Source organism: Tiliqua scincoides, chromosome 4, assembly GCF_035046505.1.
Source record: "Tiliqua scincoides isolate rTilSci1 chromosome 4, rTilSci1.hap2, whole genome shotgun sequence".
Classification (NCBI taxonomy): Eukaryota; Metazoa; Chordata; class Lepidosauria; order Squamata; family Scincidae; genus Tiliqua; species Tiliqua scincoides.
The window spans coordinates 224256601-224281403 of record NC_089824.1 but is presented as its reverse complement, the minus strand read 5'-3'; the positions used below and the strand labels follow the sequence as shown (position 1 = coordinate 224281403).

At 56.5% G+C, this 24803-nt stretch overlaps 1 protein-coding gene across 1 annotated transcript in view; it reads left to right on the top strand.

Annotated features, from left to right (window-relative positions):
• The window catches only part of SLC12A5 (solute carrier family 12 member 5), a 58477-nt gene that overhangs the window by 27212 nt on the left and 6462 nt on the right, over window positions 1-24803 (top strand). Inside the window, exons 5-18 of the mRNA XM_066626521.1 lie at window positions 1954-2008; window positions 4515-4645; window positions 7899-8140; window positions 9986-10197; window positions 10535-10702; window positions 10928-11026; window positions 11184-11241; window positions 11721-11895; window positions 20595-20713; window positions 21097-21195; window positions 21405-21524; window positions 21808-21912; window positions 23601-23769; window positions 24275-24470. Of these exons, the coding sequence (XP_066482618.1) occupies window positions 1954-2008; window positions 4515-4645; window positions 7899-8140; window positions 9986-10197; window positions 10535-10702; window positions 10928-11026; window positions 11184-11241; window positions 11721-11895; window positions 20595-20713; window positions 21097-21195; window positions 21405-21524; window positions 21808-21912; window positions 23601-23769; window positions 24275-24470 (1948 nt within the window). The remainder of the gene's footprint in view (window positions 1-1953; window positions 2009-4514; window positions 4646-7898; window positions 8141-9985; window positions 10198-10534; window positions 10703-10927; window positions 11027-11183; window positions 11242-11720; window positions 11896-20594; window positions 20714-21096; window positions 21196-21404; window positions 21525-21807; window positions 21913-23600; window positions 23770-24274; window positions 24471-24803) is intronic.

The following is a 24803-nucleotide window of genomic DNA, read 5'->3' as shown; positions in this document are numbered from 1 at the left end:
CTTACCCACATATTCTATACCACGTGCATCATAATATAAAACAGTATAACAGACCATAGTGCCCAGGAGCCTGGTAACAGCTATATCGCCTTATTCAGTGCAATTATGGCTGTGGGATAGAAACAGTTCAGGAGTCCTGTGGTGCTGCTCTCATAGTTCTGCATCATCCACCTGAAGGCAGCAGTTCAAAGAACTTATGAGCTGGATGGAAGGGGTCTCTCAGAATACGATGTGACTTCTGCAGACAGCGAGATGTATAGATGTCCTCCAGAGCTGGTAGATGAAGGTTGATGATGTGCTGTGCGATCTTAAGAATTCCCTGCAAAGCCTTTTTGTCCCCTGCAGAGCAATTTCCGCACCACACCCAGGCATCATAGGTCAGGACACTCCCAATGGTGCAAGGATAGCAATGTGCTGGCATGCGCTGGCATGTGGGCACCAGGCCAGGACAGTTCCAGCTGCTGATGCCGGGGATGGATACACCTGCCTGGGTGGGCAGTGGTGCAGGGAGACCAAGCACCAGTGGCTGATTAATCTGCGCCCGCCACCTGGGCAATCCGGCTGCCTGCTGGCCAGAGGCCCCCTTCGCCCATCCGTCTTGTGGCTGCGCTCAGGACGCTGCTGCCTCTCACCGGGAGTGGAGCTGCTTTGCGGAGGCTGGGCCTGGGCCTCAGAGTCCTGCTCCTGCCAGGGACCCTTCCTGGCACCTCCTTGTCCACGTGCAGGAGGGTCTCTGTGCAGACCCAGCAGGCGTCGCCAGTTCAGAGGTCAGGAGTCCTCTTCCTGTCTGAGACCAACCTGGGGAGCTCCTGCCAAATACGGCGGGCATTTTGCTGACCTGGATGGAGCCACTGGCCTGACACATGATGCAGGGAGTGGCAGGGCTAGGCTGCGGTGGGGTGGGCTGAGGCAAAGCCCCGCCCCAGGCTCCCAGGCTGCCCACTTGCCCCCGGGGGGCACAGAGGGTGTGCTTTTGGCCTGTGCCCCATGCAGCCGACCCCTGCCACTTAGCCCTTCAGTGTGTTTGGTGCTACCCCCAAGGGAGCCCAGCTGGCCAGTGCAGCCTGGCATGCCCAACTCAGGACTTGGCTGTGGGGGGAGGGCAGGGGCTGCACGTGCTAAAGTGTGGGAAGCCCGTTGATGTCACCCTGAGCCACTGTGCTAAAAGACTGGCCAAGCAGCACAGTGAGGGAGGTGTGGGGCTTGACCCCCCCCGCATCTTCCAAGTGGCTTCAGCCAAGGGACTCTTCCTCTGCCTCAGTTCTCCATCCGCAAGGTGCCTGTTCTGAAGGGGATGCCAGTGCTGAGCACACCGTGACTCTTGTGCAGGCAGAAGAGTGTACCTGTGGCTGGCACATGGCGGATTCCTTAGGTTCTTTGTGCCCCTGGGCCTTGCTGCACACAGGAGGACTGAACCTGCGCCTGAGGAGTCGGGGCACCAGCAACAGCCACCAGGCGAATCCGACTCCTCAAAGGGCAAATTCCAGCCATCAGGGGTGGGGCCAAAAGAAATATGCTCAGTAGCTCCATGGGGAGCTCCCTTGCCCAGGGGGTGGCCAGGAGCCCTTGTACGTGCGGGGAGTCACACTCTGCCTGCCCACCCCCTTATTTCCCCTCCCCTGGACCCTGCCAGCCATGCTGCTCCACCCCCTCCGACCCCTGGTCTTCAGTTGTTTGGCTGCTGGTCAGTACGTGGGGGGGGGGGACCTTGTGGAGAGAGCCCAAGGCAATGGAGCCTCCCCCCCCCCACCCATCCCCTCCTAGTGTTCGCTCTGCTCAAGTCACCCAGGAATCGGACACAGGAAGCAAACCGGTAGCTTTGCGTGCATAGGAGGAGAGAGGCCCCCACAGGACACACGCTGCCCATCAGACCAGCCAGTCGGTTGGGTGGGCTCTGCTCCGTTGCCCAGTTGCCAGCCAGCATGACGGGTGCCTCTGCCTTTCCTTCCACAGACGATGCTGACAGCCATCTCCATGAGTGCTATCGCAACCAACGGCGTGGTACCAGGTTCGTGGAGGGGGCCAGGGTGGGCCTGGGCACCATGATGCTGAGCTCCCTAGCATAGGGCTGGCAGAGTGCCTCTGTGGCACTGGGACCAGGCACCCAGAGGATGCCACCTTGGTGTGAATGCAGCCCCCAGGGAGGGGCATGTGCCGCCAACCCCCTCCCCCGTACTCCCTGCAGGAAAGCCAGCAGTGGGGGCCTCCCCCTCCCAGTGCCTGGCTGTGGTGCTGGCCAGCTAGCAGTGAGCAACACAGCACATGACTCTGCACACGAGTCTTGGAAACCCCGCAGCAGTGGCTGTTCCAGGCGGTGAGACAAACATTCCCTTTCTGTGCCAGGGCAGCCCTTGTCGGGGGTCATCTGCCCCCCGTCTGGTGTCTGCCCCAGAACCTGAGCAAATCCCCAGGCTTCTTAAAAGAAAGGTGGGAGTGGATGTCCTCCCCCCCTCCCCCCAGTAACCATAGGCCATTCTTGCAGTTTTGGACACAGAGCCCACAGGTTGGGGGGCAAGCTTAGGGTGGAAACAGGGTTGAGCAGTGAGGCGGCAAAGTGCAGATGACACCAAACTTTTCCGAGTGGTGAAGACCAGAAGTGATTGTGAGGAGCTCCAGAAGGATCTCTCCAGACTGGCAGAATGGGCAGCAAAATGGCAGATGCGCTTCAATGTCAGTAAGTGTAAAGTCATGCACATTGGGGCAAAAAATCAAAACTTTAGATATAGGCTGATGGGTTCTGAGCTGTCTGTGACAGATCAGGAGAGAGATCTTGGGGTGGTGGTGGACAGGTCGATGAAAGTGTTGACCCAATGTGCGGCGGCAGTGAAGAAGGCCAATTCTATGCTTGGGATCATTAGGAAGGGTATTGAGAGCAAAACGGCTAGTATTATAATGCCGTTGTACAAATCTATGGTAAGGCCACACCTGGAGTATTGTATCCAGTTCTGGTCGCCGCATCTCAAAAAAGACGCAATGGAAATGGATAAGGTGCAAAAGAGAGCGACTAAGATGATTGCTGGGCTGGGGCACCTTCCTTATGAGGAAAGGCTACGGCATTTGGGCCTCTTCAGCCTAGAAAAGAGACGCCTGGGGGGGACATGATTGAGACATACAAAATTATGCAGGGGATGGACAGAGTGGATAGCGAGATGCTCTTTACACTCTCACATAACAGCAGAACCAGGGGACATCCATTAAAATTGAGTGTTGGGACAGCAATTGTTACCTTGCACATGCCCGATCTTGTCTGATCTTGGAAGCTAAGCAGGGTCAGGCCTGGTTAGTACTTGGATGGGAGACTGCCTGGGAATACCGGGTGCTGTAGGCTTATACCATAGTCTTTCGAGACTGAAGGTGCCAACCAACCAGGAGAGTTAGAACAGACAAAAGAAAATATTTCTTTACTCAGCGTGCGGTTGGTCTGTGGAACTCCTTGCCACAGGATGTGGTGACGGCGTCTAGCCTGGACGCCTTTAAAAGGGGATTGGATAAGTTTCTGGAGGAAAAATCCATTACGGGTTACAAGCCATGATGTGTATGCGCAACCTCCTGATTTTAGAAATGGGCTATGTCAGAAGGCCAGATTCAAGGGAGGGCACCAGGATGAGGTCTCTTGTTATCTAGGGTGCTCCCTGGGGCATTTGGTGGGCCGCTGTGAGATACAGGAAGCTGGACTAGGTGGGCCTATGGCCTGATCCAGTGGGGCTGTTCTTATGTTCTTAACTACAATTCCCAGGAGGCCTTGCAGGTCTCTTGTTATCTGGTGTGCTCCCTGGGTATTTGGTGGGCCGCTATGAGATCCAGGAAGCTGGACTAGATGGGCCTCTGGCCTGATCCAGTGGGGCTGTTCTTATGTTCTTATAAGCTTGAACCTCCATGCTAGAGAGCCCATCAGAACTCAGGCCACACCTCAGGGACTACCTGCCAGCCTGCATGTTGCACAGCTGCAGTGAGCACCAGCTGGGCAGGCGGAGGGGGCCTATGACTGTGGCCCCTTTGGTGGGCAACCAAATTGGCCTTTCTACAGCCAGGGCATCTTTCAGTGGCTCCCGTGCCAGGGAAGGGCTGTAAGTGTGGCCTGGAAGCCACCAGCCACCTTCCTTCTCCCAGTTGATGGGGTTTTGCTTGATGAGTGCCTGGCTCCCCACCCTCTCCCTCCCCTCAAGAGCTGGCATTGGGTGCTTCTGGCATCTCACTTTAGGAGATCTTCTTGACCAGCTGTGTTGGAGGGCAGTTTTGATTGGATGGAAAGAGGGAGGGACTTCCTCCTGCCCCGCAATTGTTGGTATGTTGGGAGGGGAGGTACCGGCTGAAGGCCTCACCCATCAGAACATTCACCTGGCTGGCCTGATCCAGGTATCTGCAGTGCTGTGGCATTGGTGGCATACACAGTGTGCCATCAGGGGGCTGATAAGGGCACCCTGGGGGCCCAGTACAGGGCTTCACCATGGGGCTCCCAGGAGCTGTGTGTCCTGTGTCCCTGCTCACTCCCCTCTCTTTCTGTGTGTCTCCAGCTGGTGGGTCCTACTACATGATTTCACGCTCTCTGGGTCCTGAGTTTGGAGGTGCTGTGGGGCTCTGCTTTTACCTGGGCACCACTTTTGCTGGCGCCATGTACATCCTGGGCACCATTGAGATTCTGCTGGTGAGTGTGGCTGGCATGGGGTGGGGAGGTAGAGGCACTCCATGGTGACAGTTGCGCACCAGGTCCTTTTCTTGGGTCCCCTTGGGGAGAAAGGCGGGGCTAAAATACTGTTAATAAAGGGGTGTTGGGCTTTACACTTGGCATCACTGGGAAAACTGAGAGGCAGGATTTTCCCCCTTTTTCAAAAAGAACCCTGCGCTTTGGACTTGGGAGCTGGGCTGGCAGAGGCATGACCAGCCCGTCCCACAAAATTGCCGGTGGAGGTGGGCAGGAGGCTGACTTGCTGCATGTGATTTTTGTGGCTCTGCATGGCTTCCCCCTCCTCCGCTGGGGTGTCTGAGTGCATCGTGCAGTCCTTAAAACAGAATGAATTGTGCAGGAACAGCCAACACCCGGATGCTTTTCTCATCTTGCAAAGTGCGGCTTTTCTTGATGAGGGTTTTGTTTTCATGTTTGCCCAGAAGCACAGCAAAAACAGCACAGAAGAACACAAAAGGTGCAAACACTGGCAAGGTGGCAAAACTCTCTGACCGTGTTTCAGCCGCCAGGTGCTCTTCACCGGGAAACAACTCCGGTCACAAGGATAAAAATGTCACCACATTAACCTTTGAGGATTGTTCTCTGTGAGATCATGAGGTGCCTGCAGCCGGGACCAGGAGAGGATGCCCTCTGCAGTCCTCCACCCCGCAAGGCCTTCTCTGTGCCCCTCCTCGCCCCCTTCCCCTCCCCACTCTCCGTCTCGGTCTCTGCTCAATGCTGCAGTGCAGGGCTCGCAAGCTGCCCAGCTGTCACCACTCCAGGCGCAGCACACCTGAGCAAGCCTGGGCTGTATGTTGCCCTTCACAGGCAGTCAGGAGGAGTCCTCCCCTTTCAAGACACGGGAGTCTCAAACGAACACAGAGAATGCACTTTTCCAAGGACCCACTGCTAAGACACTGAAGTCATGACACGGAGGGCGGCCACCTCACATGATGGACACTGGAACAGGCCTCTTTGGCGTGTCCGCGAATTCTTGGCCCTTCAAGCCACAGTGTCTCTTGGCCTTCCCTTTTACCTCAAGGGGTTTTTTCTCAGTCCAAAGAAGGTACCCATGTGGCATCCACAGCCTGGCTGCCATGGGCCCGATTCCCCCTCCAGAGGCCTTTGTGGAGGCCAACCTGGCAGGAGGGGGTGGACACAGCAACCCTGTTCGTGTTCATTCCTTATTGACAGATCAGGGTTTTCCTTTCCATCCGTAATGGAACAAGATTCGGGCATCAACAACAATCCAACCATACAAATATGATTGAGGAAAGCAACCAACCTTGGTTGTACCCTTGATGCCCCCACATGCACTTCTGGGAGAAGCTGTTGCCTGTCAACAGCCAGCAAAGACAGAGCCACCTGTCTCCAGGCCACCTGCTCAGGCTGGCTTCTTACCCAGGAGGCCTTCCGGGGGGGGGGGCCTGGGGGCTGCCAGCAGGGGTGCTGGAGTCTGAACTGCACACTGTGCAGGGAGTTGGGCTCCTGCTGAACTGGAGGGGACAGACCTGCAAATAGTTCATGCAGGACTTGAGGGTCTGTTTTATCATTGTTTTCTATTTATTTCAAGCTACTCAAAATTGGGGGAGGGCAAAATTCGGGATGCCTGGTGGTTATCTCTGAATTGACCACAAAACACGCACTGCAGACCTTTCCAGTGGTGGAGTTTTGCCCTGCAGCTTGGGATATGGTGTCTCTTTGGTTCTCCCTCAGAATGCTCCTGGCCTCTTTCTAGGCGACAGTTTTTTTTCTAATGGCAATGTCTGCAGAGACCCAACAAGAATCAAAGCCATGTGCCAGGCTGCAGTCTTTCAGTGTCGGCTTCTGGCTTGGCTCCAGAGAGTTCCGTAGGCCTTGCCCAAAGACTTGAGTAGGCTGGTCAGAGTTCGGGTGCCTTCCTTTGGCATGGGGTGTCCTCAGACCACGTCACACACACTAAGGGACACACTAACCTGAGAAGCAGCTTGTGATGCAGCCTGAGGATCTGTCCTTGGAAAGGAAGATGGCAGCAGCTCTACAGACAGGACAGGCCTGCCTCTGTGGCACTTGGGAGCAGGGCTGGCCCTAGGCGCATAGGGGCCCAACATGCAGCCCCCTTGTGCCCTCCTCACCAGACAGTTGTGATGACTGCAGCTGCAGCAAGCCAAGGAATAGTTTGTGCCACACACGAAGTGTGACACCCAAAAATTGTTGGCAGTGATGACATCATTTCCAACTGCTTCCATGAGATCCATTTTGGGCCATTTGGAGGCCAGAGCAGGCCCTCCACCCACTCAAAATGCCCCAGCCTCAAAAGCGTCTCATCCTGGCTGCTGCAGTGTGCTTCAAGGCTGGCCCTCCTTGGGAGCCACGCCCGGGTGGAGTAGGGATGATGGTGACTCTGCTTTGTCCTCACTCCCTGCAGGAAAGGAAGGCAGAAGGGAGCCTTTTCCCACCTTGTCACTGAAATAAACACGTCTGCACCTTTTGTGGGTTTCCACCATGTCTTTCCTGTTGATGAGCTGCCCTTCCATTTGTTCCTGCCCTTGGCCCTGACTGAACCCAAGTGAGAACAGAGTTCACACACACATCCCAGCTGGCAGTCTGTTCTGATGGCTTTCCCCACCACGTCATGCTGCCAACATGGAGAGGCAAGGGAAGGCTTGGGAGAGGCAAGGGAAAATATTTGCCCTTAACTCCCCCAAATCTCCTGATTGCCAAGGGGTCTGCTTGCACCTGTGCCAGCTGTTTAACTGGCACACGTCCAAGGAGAAAGGGGACGTGTCAGGAGGCAAGGAAGGGGATAGCATCTGGTGCAAGTTGTCTGCTCCAGATGCCACCCCTCTCACCTTTGGCGTGTTTCCCACTCTCCCCCATCCCGCCCACCCTGTCGGTTCACCTCTGTCAGTGTGCCTTCTTAGTCCCATGGCCATGCATGTGGGGCCATTTGGTGGCGGTCCAGAAGCACATGTCTATGCACACTTCCAGATCACTGTTTAGGATGCTGGAAAGCACATTCAGCCACAGGAACATCAGTTCCCACAGCGGATTGTGCGACAGGACTGAGCCATAAATTTCCCAAGCCCTGGCACCCTGTCCGTGCTTAATAAAAAAAGTCACACTCTCACCCTTGTGTGGACTTTTCACTGCAATGTTCATGTTGTTCTCTCAGATGCCTGAGAAGGCAGGGTTGGGGGAGGGGGTTTGGCTTGTCCCTGAGGCTAGTTCTCTGATTCACCTCCTTCCTTCCCAGGCCTACATTTTCCCACCAATGGCAATCTTCAAGGCAGAGGATGCCAGCGGGGAGGCAGCCGCCATGCTGAACAACATGCGGGTCTATGGGACATGCGTGCTCACCTGCATGGCCACCGTGGTCTTTGTGGGTGTCAAATACGTCAACAAATTTGCCCTGGTCTTCCTGGGCTGTGTCATCCTCTCCATCCTGGCCATCTATGCCGGTGTCATCAAGTCTGCCTTTGACCCACCCACTTTTCCGTGAGTGCCTGCAGGATCTGTCATGGGGCTCGTGGCTGGGTGGGTGTGTGGGTGGGGGAAATACTGAATATTTCAGTTATTTCAGAACTGCAGGAAGGCAAGGACTGCATAGGCTGCAGAATGTCTCCTCGCTGCTGAAGCACCGCACAGTCCCAGTGGCTGTTGGGGGTTTGTTACTTCTCCTCTTGGATCAGGGCAGACCCAGAGAGCCTCCAGGGTGTGCCCGCACCAGCCCTCCTTGCGTCTCTCTTTGTTCCACAGCGTCCTGGTTCGTGTTCGAAGGCATGAAGGCCCCCTTGGCCTGTCTCTGCCTGGCAGCATCTCTCCATGTCCCAGTCCTTGCCCAGAGCCCAGGACCACCTGCCTTTCTGCCTGCCAGGCAGCGATGGCTCTTGCGCAGAGCCCCTTCCTCACTCATGTATTTTGTGGCTTGCTCTCACCACCACCCCCCCGCCCTGGCACACCACAATCTGGTAGTGTTGGGAAACACAGCAGTGTGAAGAAGAGGGCTCCTCTCCACCCCTCCCTCATCTTCCATACCCTTCTTGACCTTACAGGCTACGGCTTCTGGCATGAAAACAGAATGGCCAACGGAGAAGGGAAGGTCCCCAAAAGAAACTCTGTGCCCCCTAAAAAAATTCCTCTCAGGGGCCCTCCTGGACAATCCAGTGCACCCCTCCATGCCGTGGCCCCATCTCCACCAGCCTCCCCACAGTTGCTTTCAGCCAGAGAAAATGAGCTTGTGAGATCCTGGCCTCACCCTGCCAGCCCAGGCCTTGTTTGCCCCAAGAAGCAGGTCAAGCTCTACGCTAGAAGGACTTTCCAGGAAAAGAAGCCAGGAAGCAGAGCTGACCAAGCCCTCGGCCCCGGCCAAGCGACCACACCTGCCCCCTCAGCTCTCCCTATGCCACAAGACTCAGTACAGGTTCACATGTGGGTGAATGTCCTCTTGAAATGCTCAGAGAAGTGGCCGAGGGAGAGGCATTGCCACGGAGATCCCAAGGATGGTGGAAGGAAGCCAGTGCTGTCTGCTGGAGCAGCAGGGCCATCATTCAGTGGGTGGGAGGCCAGGTGCTGGGCCCCAGGTCTTCAAGGCCCGCCACTGGTTTTGCTGCCTCTCTAGCCCCTCTGAGGCAGCCAGCTGAGAGGCAGCCTCACCCGACAGGAAGCCCCCCCCCCCACACTCCAGTCCTTCATCCTGACCTTTCCCTCCCCTCCAGCTTCCCAGTTTCTTCTCCCAAGCCCCACCCCGTCTTTTCAAAAGGCAAAGGGACAGGGTGGAGCGGAAGGAAGAAGGGGGGCTTGGGCCCCAGAGGAACCCCCCCCCCAGGAGCAGAAGTGCTCCTCCAAGCAGGGCTACAGCAGCCTCCCTGGGGCACCTGCTCTTCTCCCCATGGACCAGTCTGAATGCAGGGGTGCATCTTCCACTTGTGTGTCACAAAGGCAGGCGAGGCTCTCCCCCTGCCACCTCTGGCCAGGTTGACTTGGATGGTTCTCTGCTGCCTTTCAACAACAGCATCAGGCACTCAGAGAAATTTGCCTGGCAAAAAGGGTGCCAGGCAAAAGGGTGCTTTAGGGTGCCTTGTCCAGCAAACAAGGCTCTGGTGTCCAGAGGGACTGTTGCTCTTTCCCTACTCCCCTGAAGAGTGGCTCTGGACTCCATGGGCAGAGACAGGACCTGTCTGGCAGCCAGAAATGCACAGAACTGAACCAAGGGAGCCTCTGGGAACTGGGCAAGGCTCACTTGCCCACCTTCCCATTTTTTAAAACACGTTGGGGGAGGTCCTGTCAGTGACTAGTTTGTGTCCCAGGCCTGGAGCAGATCCCCCCGCTTCTCTCTGCCAGGATCTGCCTGCTGGGGAACCGGACACTGTCTCGCCATGGCTTTGATGTCTGTGCCAAGGTCGTGCAGGTGGGCAACGAGACCCTTGGCTCCCAGCTGTGGGAACTCTTCTGCACCTCCCGCTTCCTCAATGCCTCCTGCGATGAATACTTCGTCCAGAACAACGTGACGGAGGTCCAAGGCATCCCAGGGGCAGCCTCTGGCCTCATCCAAGGTACACTGGGCCTCGCACAAGCTCCAGCAGCCACCTGCCAGCCAGAGCACCCTTGCCAGAAGGGGGCGCAGTTGAGTCTGGGAGGCGGTCTGATGGGGAGGGGCTACTGGAAGAGGAGGCTCTCCCACCCCCGCAGAGCAGGCTGCAGCCAGGGGTCCCTGTGCCTTCCTGCCTCCAGCATGACTGGGGCCCGCCAGGGAGCGGGGGCAGGATGGCCTGGCCTTTCTCCCCAGGGGCGCCCTGGGTTCCAGCTGGGTGGGCTTTCTCATCGGAAGGCCGCCCCACCCTGGCAGTGCAGGCCAGGCTGCCGAGGGAACAGCCGTTCCTCTCTCCGCAGAAAACCTCTGGAGCTCCTACCTGCCCAAAGGGGTGATCCTGGAGAGGACAGGCATGACCTCGGTGTCGCCCCCGGACCCGGTCGTCGACCTGGACCAGCCCTACGTCTTCACCGACATGACCTCCTACTTCACGCTCCTGGTCGGCATCTACTTCCCGTCAGTCACAGGTGGGAGCCCCCCCGGGCCAGGAGGGCGCAGCGGGAGGAGCGCCTGCCCTCGGGCAGCCCCTCCGCAGGGCAGGGGGTCGGGGAGCACCCTCCGGGAGCCCCGCTGCAGCAGCCGCGACGCCCGGCTGGACGGGCTGCCCGCCGCGCCCCCCTCCGGCAGAGGCAAGCGGGAGGGCGGCCGGAGCCCGGGCGCGCGCTGAGCGCCTCGCCCCGCTCGCCCCGCAGGGATCATGGCCGGCTCCAACAGGTCCGGAGATCTGCGCGACGCCCAGAAGTCGATCCCCACCGGCACCATCCTGGCCATCGCCACCACCTCGGCAGTCTGTATCCTTGCCGCGGCCCTTCCCGCCGCAAGGGGGCCTCGCTGGGGTGCTGCTGGCGCCGCCCGCGACCCCCTCCCGCTGCTGCTGTGCGGGCCAGGCGGGCCTCGCCGCCGCCGCCCCCCCACGCCTCCGCCGCGCCTTCCTTGACGTGCTCGCAGACATCAGCTCCGTGATCCTCTTCGGGGCCTGCATCGAGGGCGTCGTGCTCCGGGACAAGTGCGTCTCCCCCACCTCCCCCTGGCCGCCCCCCCGCTCCAGAACCGGGGCGAGGGGAGGGAGGGGCTGTTCCCCGTGGCCAGAGCACTCTGGGGTGATCCCTGGGGGGGGGGGAGAAAGGGAGTCTTCAGATCTGGCCCCTGATCTGCTCGGCGAACTTGGCCCCAAGTGTGCCTGTGGGGCAGGAGAGAGTGGAGAAGCCGCCCCACAGCTGCTGGTCTGCACTGGCGCCCACCTGTGTGCGGGGGGGGGGGCGTACTTATTTGCCTCTGGTGCTCTATGCGCTGCCCTCTCTTTGCTCACGTGTGCTGGTCGCCCAGGGACGGTTCAGCACTGGCCAAGGATGCTGTGGTGGGGCTGGGCTGGCACTTGCTAGAGAGGGTCTTGGGGTGGGGCGTCAGAGGGCAGGTGACTGGCTGCAAGGCCTAGTCTGGCTGGGGGGCTTGGCCGATGAGCACCTCCTTTGCCTGCCCTTCCAGGTTTGGCGAGGCCGTCAGCGGCAACCTGGTTGTTGGCACCTTGGCCTGGCCTTCCCCCTGGGTGATCGTCTTTGGCTCTTTCTTCTCCACCTGCGGAGCTGGGCTGCAGAGCCTGACGGGCGCCCCCCGACTGCTGCAAGCCATTGCCCGGGACGGCATCGTGCCCTTTCTGAGGGTGAGTTGCTGCTTGGAGGGTGCCTGCCCCAGGGCGGGGGCACTGGGGGAGGGGGAGGTCCTTCAGGAAAGTGCCACCTCCCCCCCACCTACAGAGGAGTGGGGCTGGCACACTGCAGGTGGTGATGGGAGCCCCGCAGACGGTAGACTGGTTGGAGAGGGGCAGATGCCTGGAGGCCAAGGGTTGAATGTGTATTCTTCTTCCTTGGCCTGTGGCATTGGGGCACTGTGGAGGGGCAGCTCCGGCCTGGCCTCTGCCTCCCTGGACACGGACTCCCTTTTGCAAAGCAGCTTTGGCCGAGGGCCACGGTGCCACTGCCACCAAATGTGCCCCTGATACAGCTCGGTTGGCGGCCTGGGCCTTCCAGGCACCTCGGCCCCACCCCGCAGGAGCATTGCTGACTTTCCGGCCTGCTGGCTACCCTTGCAGCAGTCACTTCAGGGGCCAACTGGGGAACATGAGGAGACTCTGTGCCCCAGACACAGCCCCACAGGCCTGCTAGGGGGGGAAGCAGCTGCTCAGCTGCCCTTTTGCTCAGGAAGACCCCCCTTTCCTCCCTCAAGGAAGGCTCTTGCCCTCCCCCTGCACATGCACATGCACACAGACCCGCAGGGCGTTGCTGGAACAGGCAGCGTGGGGGTTGGTGGGGAAAAGGCCCTGCAGCCCCGGAGCAGCGTCAGAGGACTAGAAGGAAGAAACGACTCCAGTGGGTTGGTTGGCAGATGCCTTGAGGAGTCAAAGCCGATAAATAGCCCAGGAATCCGCATTCCAAAGAGACGGAGAACACCTGAAGGTCCCAATCGCTGCATCCGACCACAAGGTCCATGTAATCCAACGGCCCATTTCTGGGGGTGGTCCAGCAGGTGCCTCCTGGAGCCCCAAGTGGGGCATGGTGACAGCTGCCCCCCCCCCGCTGCACAGCTGGGACCTGCATTGGAAGATGCACATTGTGTGCCCAGACTGAGTGACCCCGTCCCCAGGACAAGGCCTCCCACTCCCAAGGCAGCCTCCGTGTCCTCTGCCAGCCCCTTCCCATCCTGACCTTGGAGCATTCACAATCCACCAGGAGGCAAAAGCTGCTCCAAGTAGATCTGGGTGGCTCCTTTCCGTCTCAGGTGCTCCTGCAAGGAAGTTCTTGCACAAGGGACGTCCTCTGCTGCTCCTCCGCTCAGTGCAGCCTGACTGCCAGCTGGTGCCTGCAATTGGAAGGAGGCACTCCAGGGACACCTGCTGCCTTCCTTCTGTTTCTGAGCTGCTTCCTGGCCACGGGTCAACTCCCCGTTTGAGCCTTTCCCAGTCAACAGTCTGCCCTCGAGGTGTCTGATGATTGCAGGGGAAATTCAGGATTGTTTGGGGGCAGGTGGTCCCTGAGAAAACCCAGTCCTGTGGCATGTGAGGCTTTAAAGGTTATCCCCAACGCCTCGAACTGGACATGGAATGGCATGGGCAGCCAGTGTAGCTGCCAGAGCAGAGGCATGGCAGGCTGAGCCCGCTGAGCCCTAGTGCCCAACTGGGCCGCCACATTCTTCCCTTGCTGCGGCTACTGAGCCATCCAGCCACCCTCTGCACCAGTGATTTTCAACCTTTTTCAGCTCGCGGCACACTGGCAAGGTGACCGGAATGGTCAAGGCACACCATCAGCTTTTTGATAATTGACAAGGCACACCATGCTCTCAGTGGGGACTCGCATCCCCCAGTGGTCCTATTGATAAATGACTCTCTCCCATATTCCTGCGGCACACCTAGGGATCATTCGCGGCACACCAGTGTGCCACGTAACAGTGGTTGAAAATGGCTGCTCTACACCCTGACCACACCCAGGCTCTTGAGCATTGACGTCTGTCCCGTGTCTCCAGAATCCGCTTTGCCGTGGCTGCAGGGAGGTGCCCTGCTCTCTGTGAGGGCCCCAACAAACGCTGCTCCTTTCTCATAGAATCATAGAGTTGGAAGGTACCAAAAAGGTCATCTAGTTCAACCTGCTGTTTGTAGCAGGAAGTCCTCCTAGCTCATCTTCAGCACTTGCTTGTCGAGCCTCTGCTTGAAGATCTCCAGTGAGGGAGAGACCACCACCTCTCTTGGCATCAGTTCCACTGCTGAACACCCCTGACCGTCAGGAATTTTTCTCTTGCAGTTTGTACCTGTTGGATCTAGTTCTACTTTCAGAGGCAGTTCAGAACAAATTTGTCCCATATGTCGGCCCTTAGAAGATTTGAAGAGCGCTATCATATCATCTCTCAGCCTTCTCACCAGGCTGAACATACCAAGTTCCCTCAGCCTTTCCTCGTAGGGCTTGTTTTTCTGGCCTCTGATCATCCTCGTCACCCTCTGAACCTGCTCCAGTTTGGCTGCATCTTTCTTAAAGTGAGGTGTCCAGAACTGGACACAGTACTCCAACCAGTGCAGAGTAAAGCGAAATCACAACGAAATTCCAACTTGTGACTTGGAAGCTATGGTTCTACTAATGCAGGCTAAAATTGTGTTGGCCTTCACTGCAGCCGCCTCACACTGCTGGCTCATGTTCATCTTGCGATCCAAGACCCTTCTCACGTGTTGTGCTGCCAAGCCAGGTATCTCCCATATGATACCTGCGTCTTTGGTTGTTTTTGCCTAAGTGCAGAACCTTCATTTGTCCCTGTTGAACTTCATTTTGTTCATTTCAGCCCAGGATTCCATTTTGTCCAGGTCTTCGTGAAGGCTTCTACTGTCTTGTGTTTCCTACTCCTCCCATCTTGGTGTCATCCATTAATTTGGTGAGGTCCCCTTCTATCCCTTCCTCCAAGTCATTGATGAAGACATTAAAGAGAACTGGGCCCAAGATAGAGCCTTGGGGCACTCCACTTAGAACCATCACATCTTGATATAAAGCCCCTGAAGAACACCCTTAGCATACAGCTGTCCAACCAGTTGTGAATTCACCTAACGATAGTATCATCTATGGAGAACTCGTGCAAGGAAAGCGCCCTACAGGTAGACCACAGCTGCGATACAAGGACATCTGCAAGAGGGATCTGAAGGCCTTAGGGATGGACCTCAACAAGTGGGAAACCCTGGCCTCTGAGCGGCCCGCTTGGAGGCAGGCTGTGCAGCATGGCCTTTCCCAGTTTGAAGAGACACTTTGCCAACAGTCTGAGGCTAAGAGGCAAAGAAGGAAGGCCCATAGCCAGGGAGACAGACCAGGGACAGACTGCACTTGCTCCCGGTGTGGAAGAGATTGTCACTCCCGGATTGGCCTTTTCAGCCACACTAGACGCTGTGCCAGAACCACCTTTCAGAGCGCGATACCATAGTCTTTCGAGACTGAAGGTTGCCAATACACACAATACACCATAGTCTTTCGAGACTGAAGGTTGCCAATACAATACAATAGTATCATCTAACCCATATTTTACCAACTTGCTGATGAGGATGTCACGTGGGACCTTGTCAAATGCTTTACTGAAGACAAGATAAATTACATCCACAGCACTCTCACTGTCCAGTCAGCTAGTAAACCAATCAAAAAAGGAGATGAGGTTTGTCTGGTAAGATTTATTTTTGACAAATCCATATCTAAAAAAACCCTGTTTGTTGTTCTGGGCATCCCTGACCAGGCTCAGCTCATACTGAGCTTTAACATTCCTGACCTTAGTCCCACAAGACCAGGCTACCTGCTCATACTCTTCCCTGGTGATCAGTCCCATCTTCCATTTCCTATACTTGTCTTTTTAAATCTTGAACTCGCTACTAAGATGCTTGTGCAGCCATCCTGGTTTTTTGAGGTGTCTTCCCCTTTTCTTTTTCATAGGAATTGTTTCTGCCTGAGCCTGTAGAAGCTGCTTCTGAAGGAGCTCCCACCCATCTTGGGCCCCCTTTCTCTTTAGTTCGTCAGCCTATCATTTCTTTGAGCTTATTCAAATCAGTCTTCCTGAAATCCAATGTACAGGTTTTACTGCATATTCCTTCTGCTTCCAATACAATTGAGAATTCCAGCAGTTCATGCCCACTTTCCCCTCAGGTTCCTACTACTTTGACCTCATCAACCAATTCCTCCTAATTGGTTAAGATCAGGTCAAAGGTGGGCGTTCCCCTCCTTCCTTCCTCCACTTTCTGGAAGATGAAGTTATCCTCCAGGCCCAACAGGAATTTATTGGAGCTCCCATTCTCAGCTGAGTTAGGGCCCAGTACTAACCAACTTTTCAGCACCAATGCAGCCAGCAAAGTAGCCTGTGTTTAAGGAAACAAGCACAAGCATTAACTTATCTTGCACAACAAAGGTACTAGTTGGGGCTGAATGTTTGCTTAATGACCTAATCGCATAATAATGGGGATTGGAGAATGTATCCCATGTCTATATGTAACATAAGCCCTGGAGGTTGTGACTCCATGTCCCTTCCCCTCCTTTAGTTAGGCTGGGACTCTCCAAATATTCCCTAGTTACAGAGGTGTCCCAAGGATTCCTGTCTGTGCACTTACCTGTGAAATAAGCTTCTGGTTGCTGTCTCTGGCCCTTTCTTCTTTCAGTTTAAAGTCCTCGTGATCAGGTTCGCCGTGCTTCTGCTGAAAACATTCTTACCCCTCCTCGTGAGGTGCAGTCCATCTTGAGCTAGCACCTCATCATCCAGGAAGTGCAGTCTGTGGTCCCAAAAGGCAGCTCCCTGCCAATGACATAGCCAGTCATTCACTTGGAGTCTTCTTCTCTCCCTGTGGAGTCCTCTGCCTTCTACTGAGAGGACAGATGAGAGAACCACCTGGGCCCCCCAGGTCTATCACACTCCTGTCCTCATTGTCTGAAATGATCTGCTTAGAGCTGCACCCAGCAGTATCATTCGTTCCTATGTGGATGAACAAGAAGGAATAGCTATCCCTGGGTTTGACTAGCCTTGGCAGTCTCTCTGTCACGTCCCAGATGTTGGCAGCAGGGAGACAGCACACCTCACAAACAAGCGGGTCAGGTCGGCATACAGCAGCTTCAACACCCTTTAGCAGGAAATCCCCAACAACCACCACCTTTCTTCAAGATTCCCTCACACTCTGGTTCTGCCAGCTGTTGGTGTCTGCAAGGGGGTCTTCAGAAGTGCTTGAGAGACACTGAAATGGGTGGTGTAGGTCCAGCGGTTCAGCGTGCCTTCTGACTTTCCTTCCGACAGTCACTCACTGCCATGGAGTGTCTTCCCCTGTGGAGGTCTCATTCTCGTTGTTCATAGCAGAGAACTCCTGTGTGTGTCACAGCCAGGAACTCCTCAGATGTCTTGATTTGGCAAAGGGTGGATACTTCTTTCTCTTAGTCTTCTCATCTTTGCTTCCAACAGTGCAACCAGTTTGCACTTAACATAAAAACATAAGAAGAACCCCATTGGATCAGGCCAATGGCCCATCTAGTCCCTCTATCTCACAGTGGCCCACCAAATGCCCACTTGAAGCATGTGAAGTCATAGAATCATAGAGCTGGAAGGGGCCTAATAGGTCATCTAGTCCAACCCCCTGCCTTAGGCAGGAAGTCCTCCTAGCCCATCTTCAGCAGACGCTTGTCGAGCCTCTGCTTGAATATCTCCAGTCAGGGAGAGTCCACCACCTCTCTCAGCAATCTGTGCCACTGCCGAACCGCTGTGTCCCCTGACCGTCGGGAATTTTTTCCTGCTGTCTAATCGAAATCTCCCTTGCAGCTTGCACCCTTTGGTTCTAGTTCTGCTTTCAGAGACTGCTGAGAATAAATTGTTCCCTTCTTCCATATGACAGCCCTTCAGGTATTTGAAGAGAGCTCTCAGATCCCCTCTCAGCCTTCTCTTCTCCAGGCTGAACAGGCCAAGTTCCCTCCATCTTTCCTCACAGGGCTTGTCCTCCTGCCCCCCAATCATCCTCGTCGCTCTCCTCTGAACCTGCTCCAGTTTGGCTGCGTCTTTCTTCAAGTGGGGTGCCCAGAATTGGACACAGTATTCCAGGTGAGGTCTGACCAGTGAAGAGTAAAGTGGAACCACAACTTCTCGTGACTTGGAAGTTCTGTTATTGCAGCTGAAATGGCATTCGCCTTCTTTGCAGCCACATCACACTGCTGACTCATGTTCATCTTTCGATCCACCGCAACTCCAAGATCCGGTTCACATGTGGTGCTGCCAAGCCATGGATCTCCCATTTTACACCTGCATCTTGGGCTGTTTTTGCCCAAGTGCAGAACTTTGCATTTATCCCTGTTGACCCCTGCTAATTGGGTAAGAGGCACTTTTTCACATGGGTGCTCCTTTTTTAGCAGGGGGAGAGTAACTGGCCCATCTCACCCCAGCAGTGTCTGTTCTGGTGGCTGTCTGCTGGTATTCTTTTGCATCTTTTTAGATTGTAAGCCCTTTTGGGACAGGGAGCCATTTAGTTATTTGATTTTTCTCTGTAAACCGCTTTGTGAACTTTTAGTTGAAAAGCGGTATATAAATACTGTTAATAATAATAATAATAATAACTTCATCTTATTCATTTCAGCCCAGAATTCCATTTTGTCCAGGTCTTCCTGAAGGCTTCTACTGTCTTCTGTTGTGTTTGCTACTTCTCCCAGTTTAGTGTCATCCACAAATTTGATGAGGCTCCTTTGTATCCCCACATCCAAGTCCTTGATGAAGATATTAAAGAGAACCAGACCCAGGACAGAGCCCTGGGGTGCCCCACTTGAAAGCGCCCTCCAGGTTGACAAGAAGCCACTGACAAAATCCCTGTGTACCGCTGTCCAACTACCTGCGAATCCATCGAACGATTGTATCGTCAAACTTTTACTGACTTGCTGATGAGGATGTATGTGGGACCTTGTCAAATGCTTTCCTGAAGTCAAGATATATCACATCTACCACATTCCCATAGTCTAGTAAGCTAGTAACCCGATCCAGAAAGGAAATGAGATTTGTCTGGCAAGACTTATATTTGACAAACTGATCACTGAGTTGTTGATGTGTGCAAACTGTGTGTTTTAGGATTTGTTCTAATATCTTCCCTGGTACTGAAGTCAGACTGACAGGCCTGTGATTTCCCGGGTCTTCTTTCTTCCCCTTTTGAAAGACTGAGACCACATCAGCCGGCTTCCAGTCTAGCCGGCACCTCCCTCTCCTCCAGGATTTCTCAGAGAGAATACAAGTTCCTTTAGTGCTCTAGGATGCAGTTCATCTGGTCCAAGCGACTTGAATACATTCAGGCCAAGCAAGAACTGGTTTTCAACTAGTTCCCCGCGAATCCTAAGCTGCAGCCCTGCGCTGTCCAGGTTTTCATTACCGCAAAGTAGGAGTTGAGCAGCTCTGCCTTCTCTTGGTTTCCAGACACTAATTGACCATCCTTGTCCAGGAGCAATCCCACCCTCTCATCTCTCTTTCTTTGGGCATAATTCTCACCCTTGCCCCTGGTGATCAGTGTCTTTCTTAATCTTCAACTCACCACTGAGTTGCCTGCTGAGCCTTCCTGGTTTTTGAGGTGCCCCTTTTCCCAGGAGCCCAGCAGATTCCACCCATCTACTCAGAGCTCTGCAGTCCACAGGGCCTGCCAGCAAAAACAGCACACATGTTGTATTTCACCACTCCTGCAGCCTCACCTTCTATTTCCTAGCTGAGGGTCTGCTTGCTGCCAGGGGCCTCACAGGTCACCATGAGCACCTCTTTCAGTCATCCCCTTCAACCACAAAGCTTGCTAGGAGGAATAGGCAGGTGAGCTGTCCTGCCTCTGGAGGCTTTGCCTTTCTCTTGCTGGTGAAGAGCTGAGGGCTTGCTTGCTGTAGGGGTCCTCACAGGTCGCGGTGAGCACCTCGCTCAGTCATCCCCTTCCGCTGCAAAGCTTTCTGGGAGGAGTATGTAGATGAGCTGCTCCTCCTCGAGGTGCTGTGCCTTCTCCACTGGGTGACTCAGGATGGGGAGTAGAGGAGTGGAGGGGGAGCCCATTCCCAAAAAGGGCCCCTCAAGCAGGCCAACCTTCCGTTTTGGTCCTCCCCAAGCACACACCTCCACCTGCTCCCATGGGGCGTGGGGGCACCAGGGCTGCCTGATCCTTCCTCAGTACTGGGCTTGCACCATTGTGCCCAGCACTCTCCATCAGCAATGACTGCCCTGTTCTGAGAAAGAGGGAGTGCAGGGGGGCTGGAGACAGAATTGCCAGTCGTGCCCAGTGCAGCTCGAGCAGACCGCGTCGGCAGGGGGCCTGGGTGCAGACACCCTGCTCTGGACGCCAGCTCTGCTTTTTGATTCCTGCTCACACAATGAATAGCTCCCCTCCTCCTTCTCTAACATACAAAGTCATTCAAAAAGGCCTAGTTCCAGATCCGGTTTTGACAGGCAGGGGAGGGGAGGTGGGTCACTGGCCAGGCAGAGGGGCTGCAGAAGGGACCCCTTGTGTGATTGGAGGTTTCCAGTACATGAAGGGAGGACTTGCTCTCTGGGGCCCCTGGGGCCAGGACTAGAACCGGGAGGTTGGCATTGCAGGGAAGCAGGCTGAGGCGGGCAGGAGGGAGAATTTCCAAAGTGGAATGGGAAAGAGCTGCCTGGCGCTGGAGCAGCCATCTTCTTGCAACAGTGGCTCTCCATCAGAGAGGATATTTGCAAGCAGAGGCTGCATGCTGTCGCCACTGCCTGCACTGAGCAGGGGGTTGGGCTGGATGACCTCCAGGGAACCTTCCAGCACTGACATTCTGTGACTTTGTGGCTCTTTTACGTGGACAGTCTGGATGCCTCTCTCTCTCTGTCTCTCTCTCCTGTCCCCTGCAGGTCTTTGGCCACGGCAAGGCCAATGGCGAACCCACCTGGGCTCTCCTGCTCACAGCCTGCATCTGTGAGATCGGCATCCTTATTGCGTCCCTGGATGAGGTGGCCCCCATTCTCTCCATGTACGCCCCACAACCCCCTCCCAGCATTGCCGGTGTGGAAAGGGCATGCGCAGGCTTGTCACAGGGGTCTTTGCGAATGGCAGGCTGACCTGGCACATTCTCTGGTTGAGACCGCTCCGCTCCTCAGGGCTGGTGCTGGTGGTGGCCTGAGCCTGTGGGGAGAGATAGGGTTGTGGTGGGGCCATGCTGTGCCAGCAGTGCTTGGCAAGTGAAGGTGTTGAGAAAAGCAGGCTGCGAACACTCGACCAAGACCCACTTCATCCTGTGGCCGTGCCTGGGTGACCCCAGGGACGTTTCTTACTGTGGCAGAGACTGGAGGGCTGGAAGGGCCCCCTCCCTCCCCCCACCCCACCCCCTCAGACCCTCTCTTCTCCACCCTGCAGGTTCTTCTTGATGTGCTACATGTTTGTCAACCTTGCCTGTGCGGTGCAGACACTGCTGAGGACTCCAAACTGGCGCCCGCGGTTCCGGTATTACCACTGGTGAGTGGCGCTTGCTTCCCAGTTGGGGTGGGGTTCTGAAGGGGCTCCTGTGTGCACTGGAGGGGTGGGCACAGCACGGGCCTTAGAAGGCCCTGCGGGAAGGGAGGGCTGGGGAGGGGGAGAAGGTGCGGCAGCAGAAGAGGGGGCAGGAGGGGGGAGGGGGCTGCTGTGCTCTCTGGCAGTGCTGAGCTCCTTCCTGGACTCTGCAGGACCCTCTCCTTCCTGGGCATGAGTCTCTGCCTGGCACTGATGTTCATCTGCTCCTGGTACTATGCGCTGGTGGCCATGCTGATTGCGGGACTCATCTACAAATATATTGAATATCGCGGGTAAGCAGTGGGGGGGGCGGGGGGGCGGCTCCTGGAGCCCCAGGCTGAAGGAGCAAAGAACCAGAGTTTGGAGAAACTGTGTCCCTCCCCACCCCGGCTTAGTTCTGGGGGCTCACTGGGCAAGCTCTGGAATGCAGCCTGTCTCACCAGTCTGGCACGGGCCTGGGCAGGACGAGGGCCTGTGTCGGTCCACTGGGCTGCAGGCGCAGAGCAGGGTCCGGCAAGGGGGGGGGCTCCTGGCCCTTTGTCCCGTGCGTCCTCAGGCTTCCTTCTTCTCTTCCAGGGCAGAGAAGGAGTGGGGTGACGGGATACGAGGCCTCTCCCTCAGTGCAGCCCGCTACGCCCTCTTGCGCCTGGAGGAGGGCCCCCCCCACACGAAGAACTGGAGGTACACGACCTGGAGGTGTCGTGGGGGGACTGGGTGGGGAGGTGGTGTGAGATGTGCCAGGCTGTTGTGGCGAGACTTCTGTGCATGCGGAGTGGGAACGGGGCCGGGCAGCACTGGGTGAGTCACCAGGCAGCGGCTACCAGCCCTGCCACGCTCCCCACACCCTTGCTCTGTTCTCCAGCAAGTGTGGATCTTGGGCTGGTGACTGCGCCAGTGCAGAGAGTGCCCATAGAAGCAGGATTCTGTGCTCTCTCACTTCCACCTAGTGCCAAGGGCTGGTGCCACCTGGGCCTGGCAGCTTCTCCTAAACTGGATGTGGGCTCATAAACTGAGGCAGGGCAGAAGGGCACTTGGCCAGCGGGGAGGCGACCCTAAGACAGGCTCGCGGCCCTTCCTCGCACGGCCAGGTGTGCAGCCGGAAGGCACTCCCAGATCCAGCCTCACTCCTGGCTGAGGACAGTTGTGCCCAGGGGTGCATCTGCCCAGCTTTTCAGGGCGTCACTCGGGCTTTCCGGAAGAAAACGAGTCTGACTGCAGTGGCCGGTGCCAGGCAGCCCCTCCCAGCCTGCCTAATGCAGATGAAGTGCGTGCTGCCTGCATTGCTGGAGGGGCCCACCAGGAGGCCCAGGAGAGGTCAGCAAAATGATTTTTTCTGACCTCTTCCTAGGCCGCCTGGCTGCCATTGGGGCTCCTCAGACCTGAGCCCACTGCAAGTCCCAGCAGCTGCCTGAGCCTCAGGCCAGCAATATGGGGGCAGGACCTTGGTGTGTGCTGCTGCCTCTGAGATCCACCCCGAACCACCCACCTTTTGGCCTTGTCTCTGCCTGACCTGCCCCCGAACCACCCGCACCACCACCTCACATGCTCCGGGAGGGGGTCCTTCAGATCCTCCGGCCGTTTGGGCTGGCAGCTCCAAAGTGCAAAACAGCGGCGAAGCTTTTGTTTGGACAGAGTGGGACTCAGGGGAGCGGGTCACAAAATCCACTGCTGCAGGCCCTGAACAGGCCTGGGCTGTGTTATGTCTTCTTGGGACCCCTGCAACGCACTCTGCTTGGGGTTGTCCTTGAAAGCGGTCTGGAAACTCCTGCTCGTTCGGAGCGCAGCATCCGGGGGCTTTGGGGCCCTCCTCAGCCAGCAGTGCAAACGACACGGGCTCCCAGTGCACTTCCTCGCACAGTTCAAGGCACTGACTATGCTTATCAAACCCAATGTGACTGTTGCGCTCTGACCTTTTCTGCCCGGGGCAGAGTAAGGTGAGCAGAGCGTGGCGCTGGGCTCTTGGGCACGGAAGGCCCGCATTCTTCTGCAGAAAGCTGCCTGCCCACTGCGCTTGTCACCTGAGACTCTGCTCCGCATGACATCTCCTACTGAGGTGTGGCTGGTGGGAACACAGGATGTGGCCTTTTCGGTTGCAGCTCCCCAGCTGTGGAATTTCCTCCCCTGTGCAGTCCTTCTGGCCCTCCAGTCTCAAGCAGGTGGTGGAGGTGCCTCTGTTCTGGAGGTGTGGTGGACTTCAGAGGCCGAGCAATGTCAGGGTGAGGGCTAGAGGCTTATGGAGTCTGTTGTAGGCAGACAGGGTAGAAGGCAGAGCTGTTGCATCCCCTGGAAAGAGGGGAGCGAGTTCACAGGTGTTGGGATACTGGCTGGGCCCAGCCGTGGGGCGTGACGTGCTGGCTCCTCCTCCACAGGCCGCAGCTGCTCGTGCTTGTCCGTGTAGATCAGGACCAGAATGTCGTCCACCCTCAACTGTTGTCATTCACCAACCAGCTGAAGGCTGGTAAGGGGCTGACGATCGTGGGCTCTGTGCTGGAGGGCACCTTCTTGGACAACCACCCACAAGTCCAGCGTGCTGAGGAGGTGAGCAGGCAGGCGCTTGTTGTCCAAGACTGCCTCACAGGGCAGTTGTGAGCATGACAAAAGAACATAGGAACAGCCCCACTGGATCAGGCCAGAGGCCCATCTAGTCCAGCTTCCTGTATCTCACAGCGGCCCACCAAATGCCCCAAGGAGCACACCAGGTAACAAGAGACCTGCATCCTGGTGCCCTCCCTTGCATCTGGCATTCTGACATAGCCCATTTCTAAAATCAGGAGGTTGCGCATGCGCATCATGGCTTGTAACTTGTAATGGATTTTTCCTCCAGAAATGTGTCCAGTCCCCTTTTAAAGGCGCCCAGGCCAGATGCCGTCACCACATCTCCCAGCTCCTTGGGAGGAGGTTGGGGCACAAGTGCAGCAAAGCACAGAGAAATGCTTGAGCATCTCCCCAGGAGGAGCTGTGGGTGGAGCCATTCTGTTATGTGGGCCATTCTGGGCAGGGGCGCCGTGCAGCAGCCCTCAGTGCCCTCTCCGCTCTCTCCCAGTCAATCCGGCGGCAGATGGAGGCTGAGAAGGTGAAGGGTTTCTGCCGGGTGGTGACCTCCTCCAACGTTCGCGATGGCGTGTCCTACCTCATCCAGTCCTGCGGGCTCGGGGGCCTGCAGCACAACACGGTGCTGGTCGGCTGGCCACGCAACTGGCGCAGCAAAGAGGACCACCAGACCTGGCGAAACTTCATTGGTACAGGGCATGGGTCTGAAGGGGAGAGCCTGAAAGCGCGGGGGGGGGGCATGGGGAGGGAATGGGTCGTGGGAAGCTGCAGCCTGCAGATCTGGGAGCGCCTTTTCTGACCAGTCAGATTCAGAGGAGCAGAGTGTGAAGGAGCTGGACTCTTGGGGGGGTCCCTGGCCTCCCTGGCTCCTCCCGGACGGGTTCCTTCCGCCGTGTGTCCATATCCCCCACTGCCTGTGAGGCTTCATTGGAGCGGACTTGAATGACTGAGCCACCCCCACCAGAGGCTGCTCGGACTCTCCTCGCCTCCCCCTGCCCTCCTCCACAGGTGCCAGGCAAGGG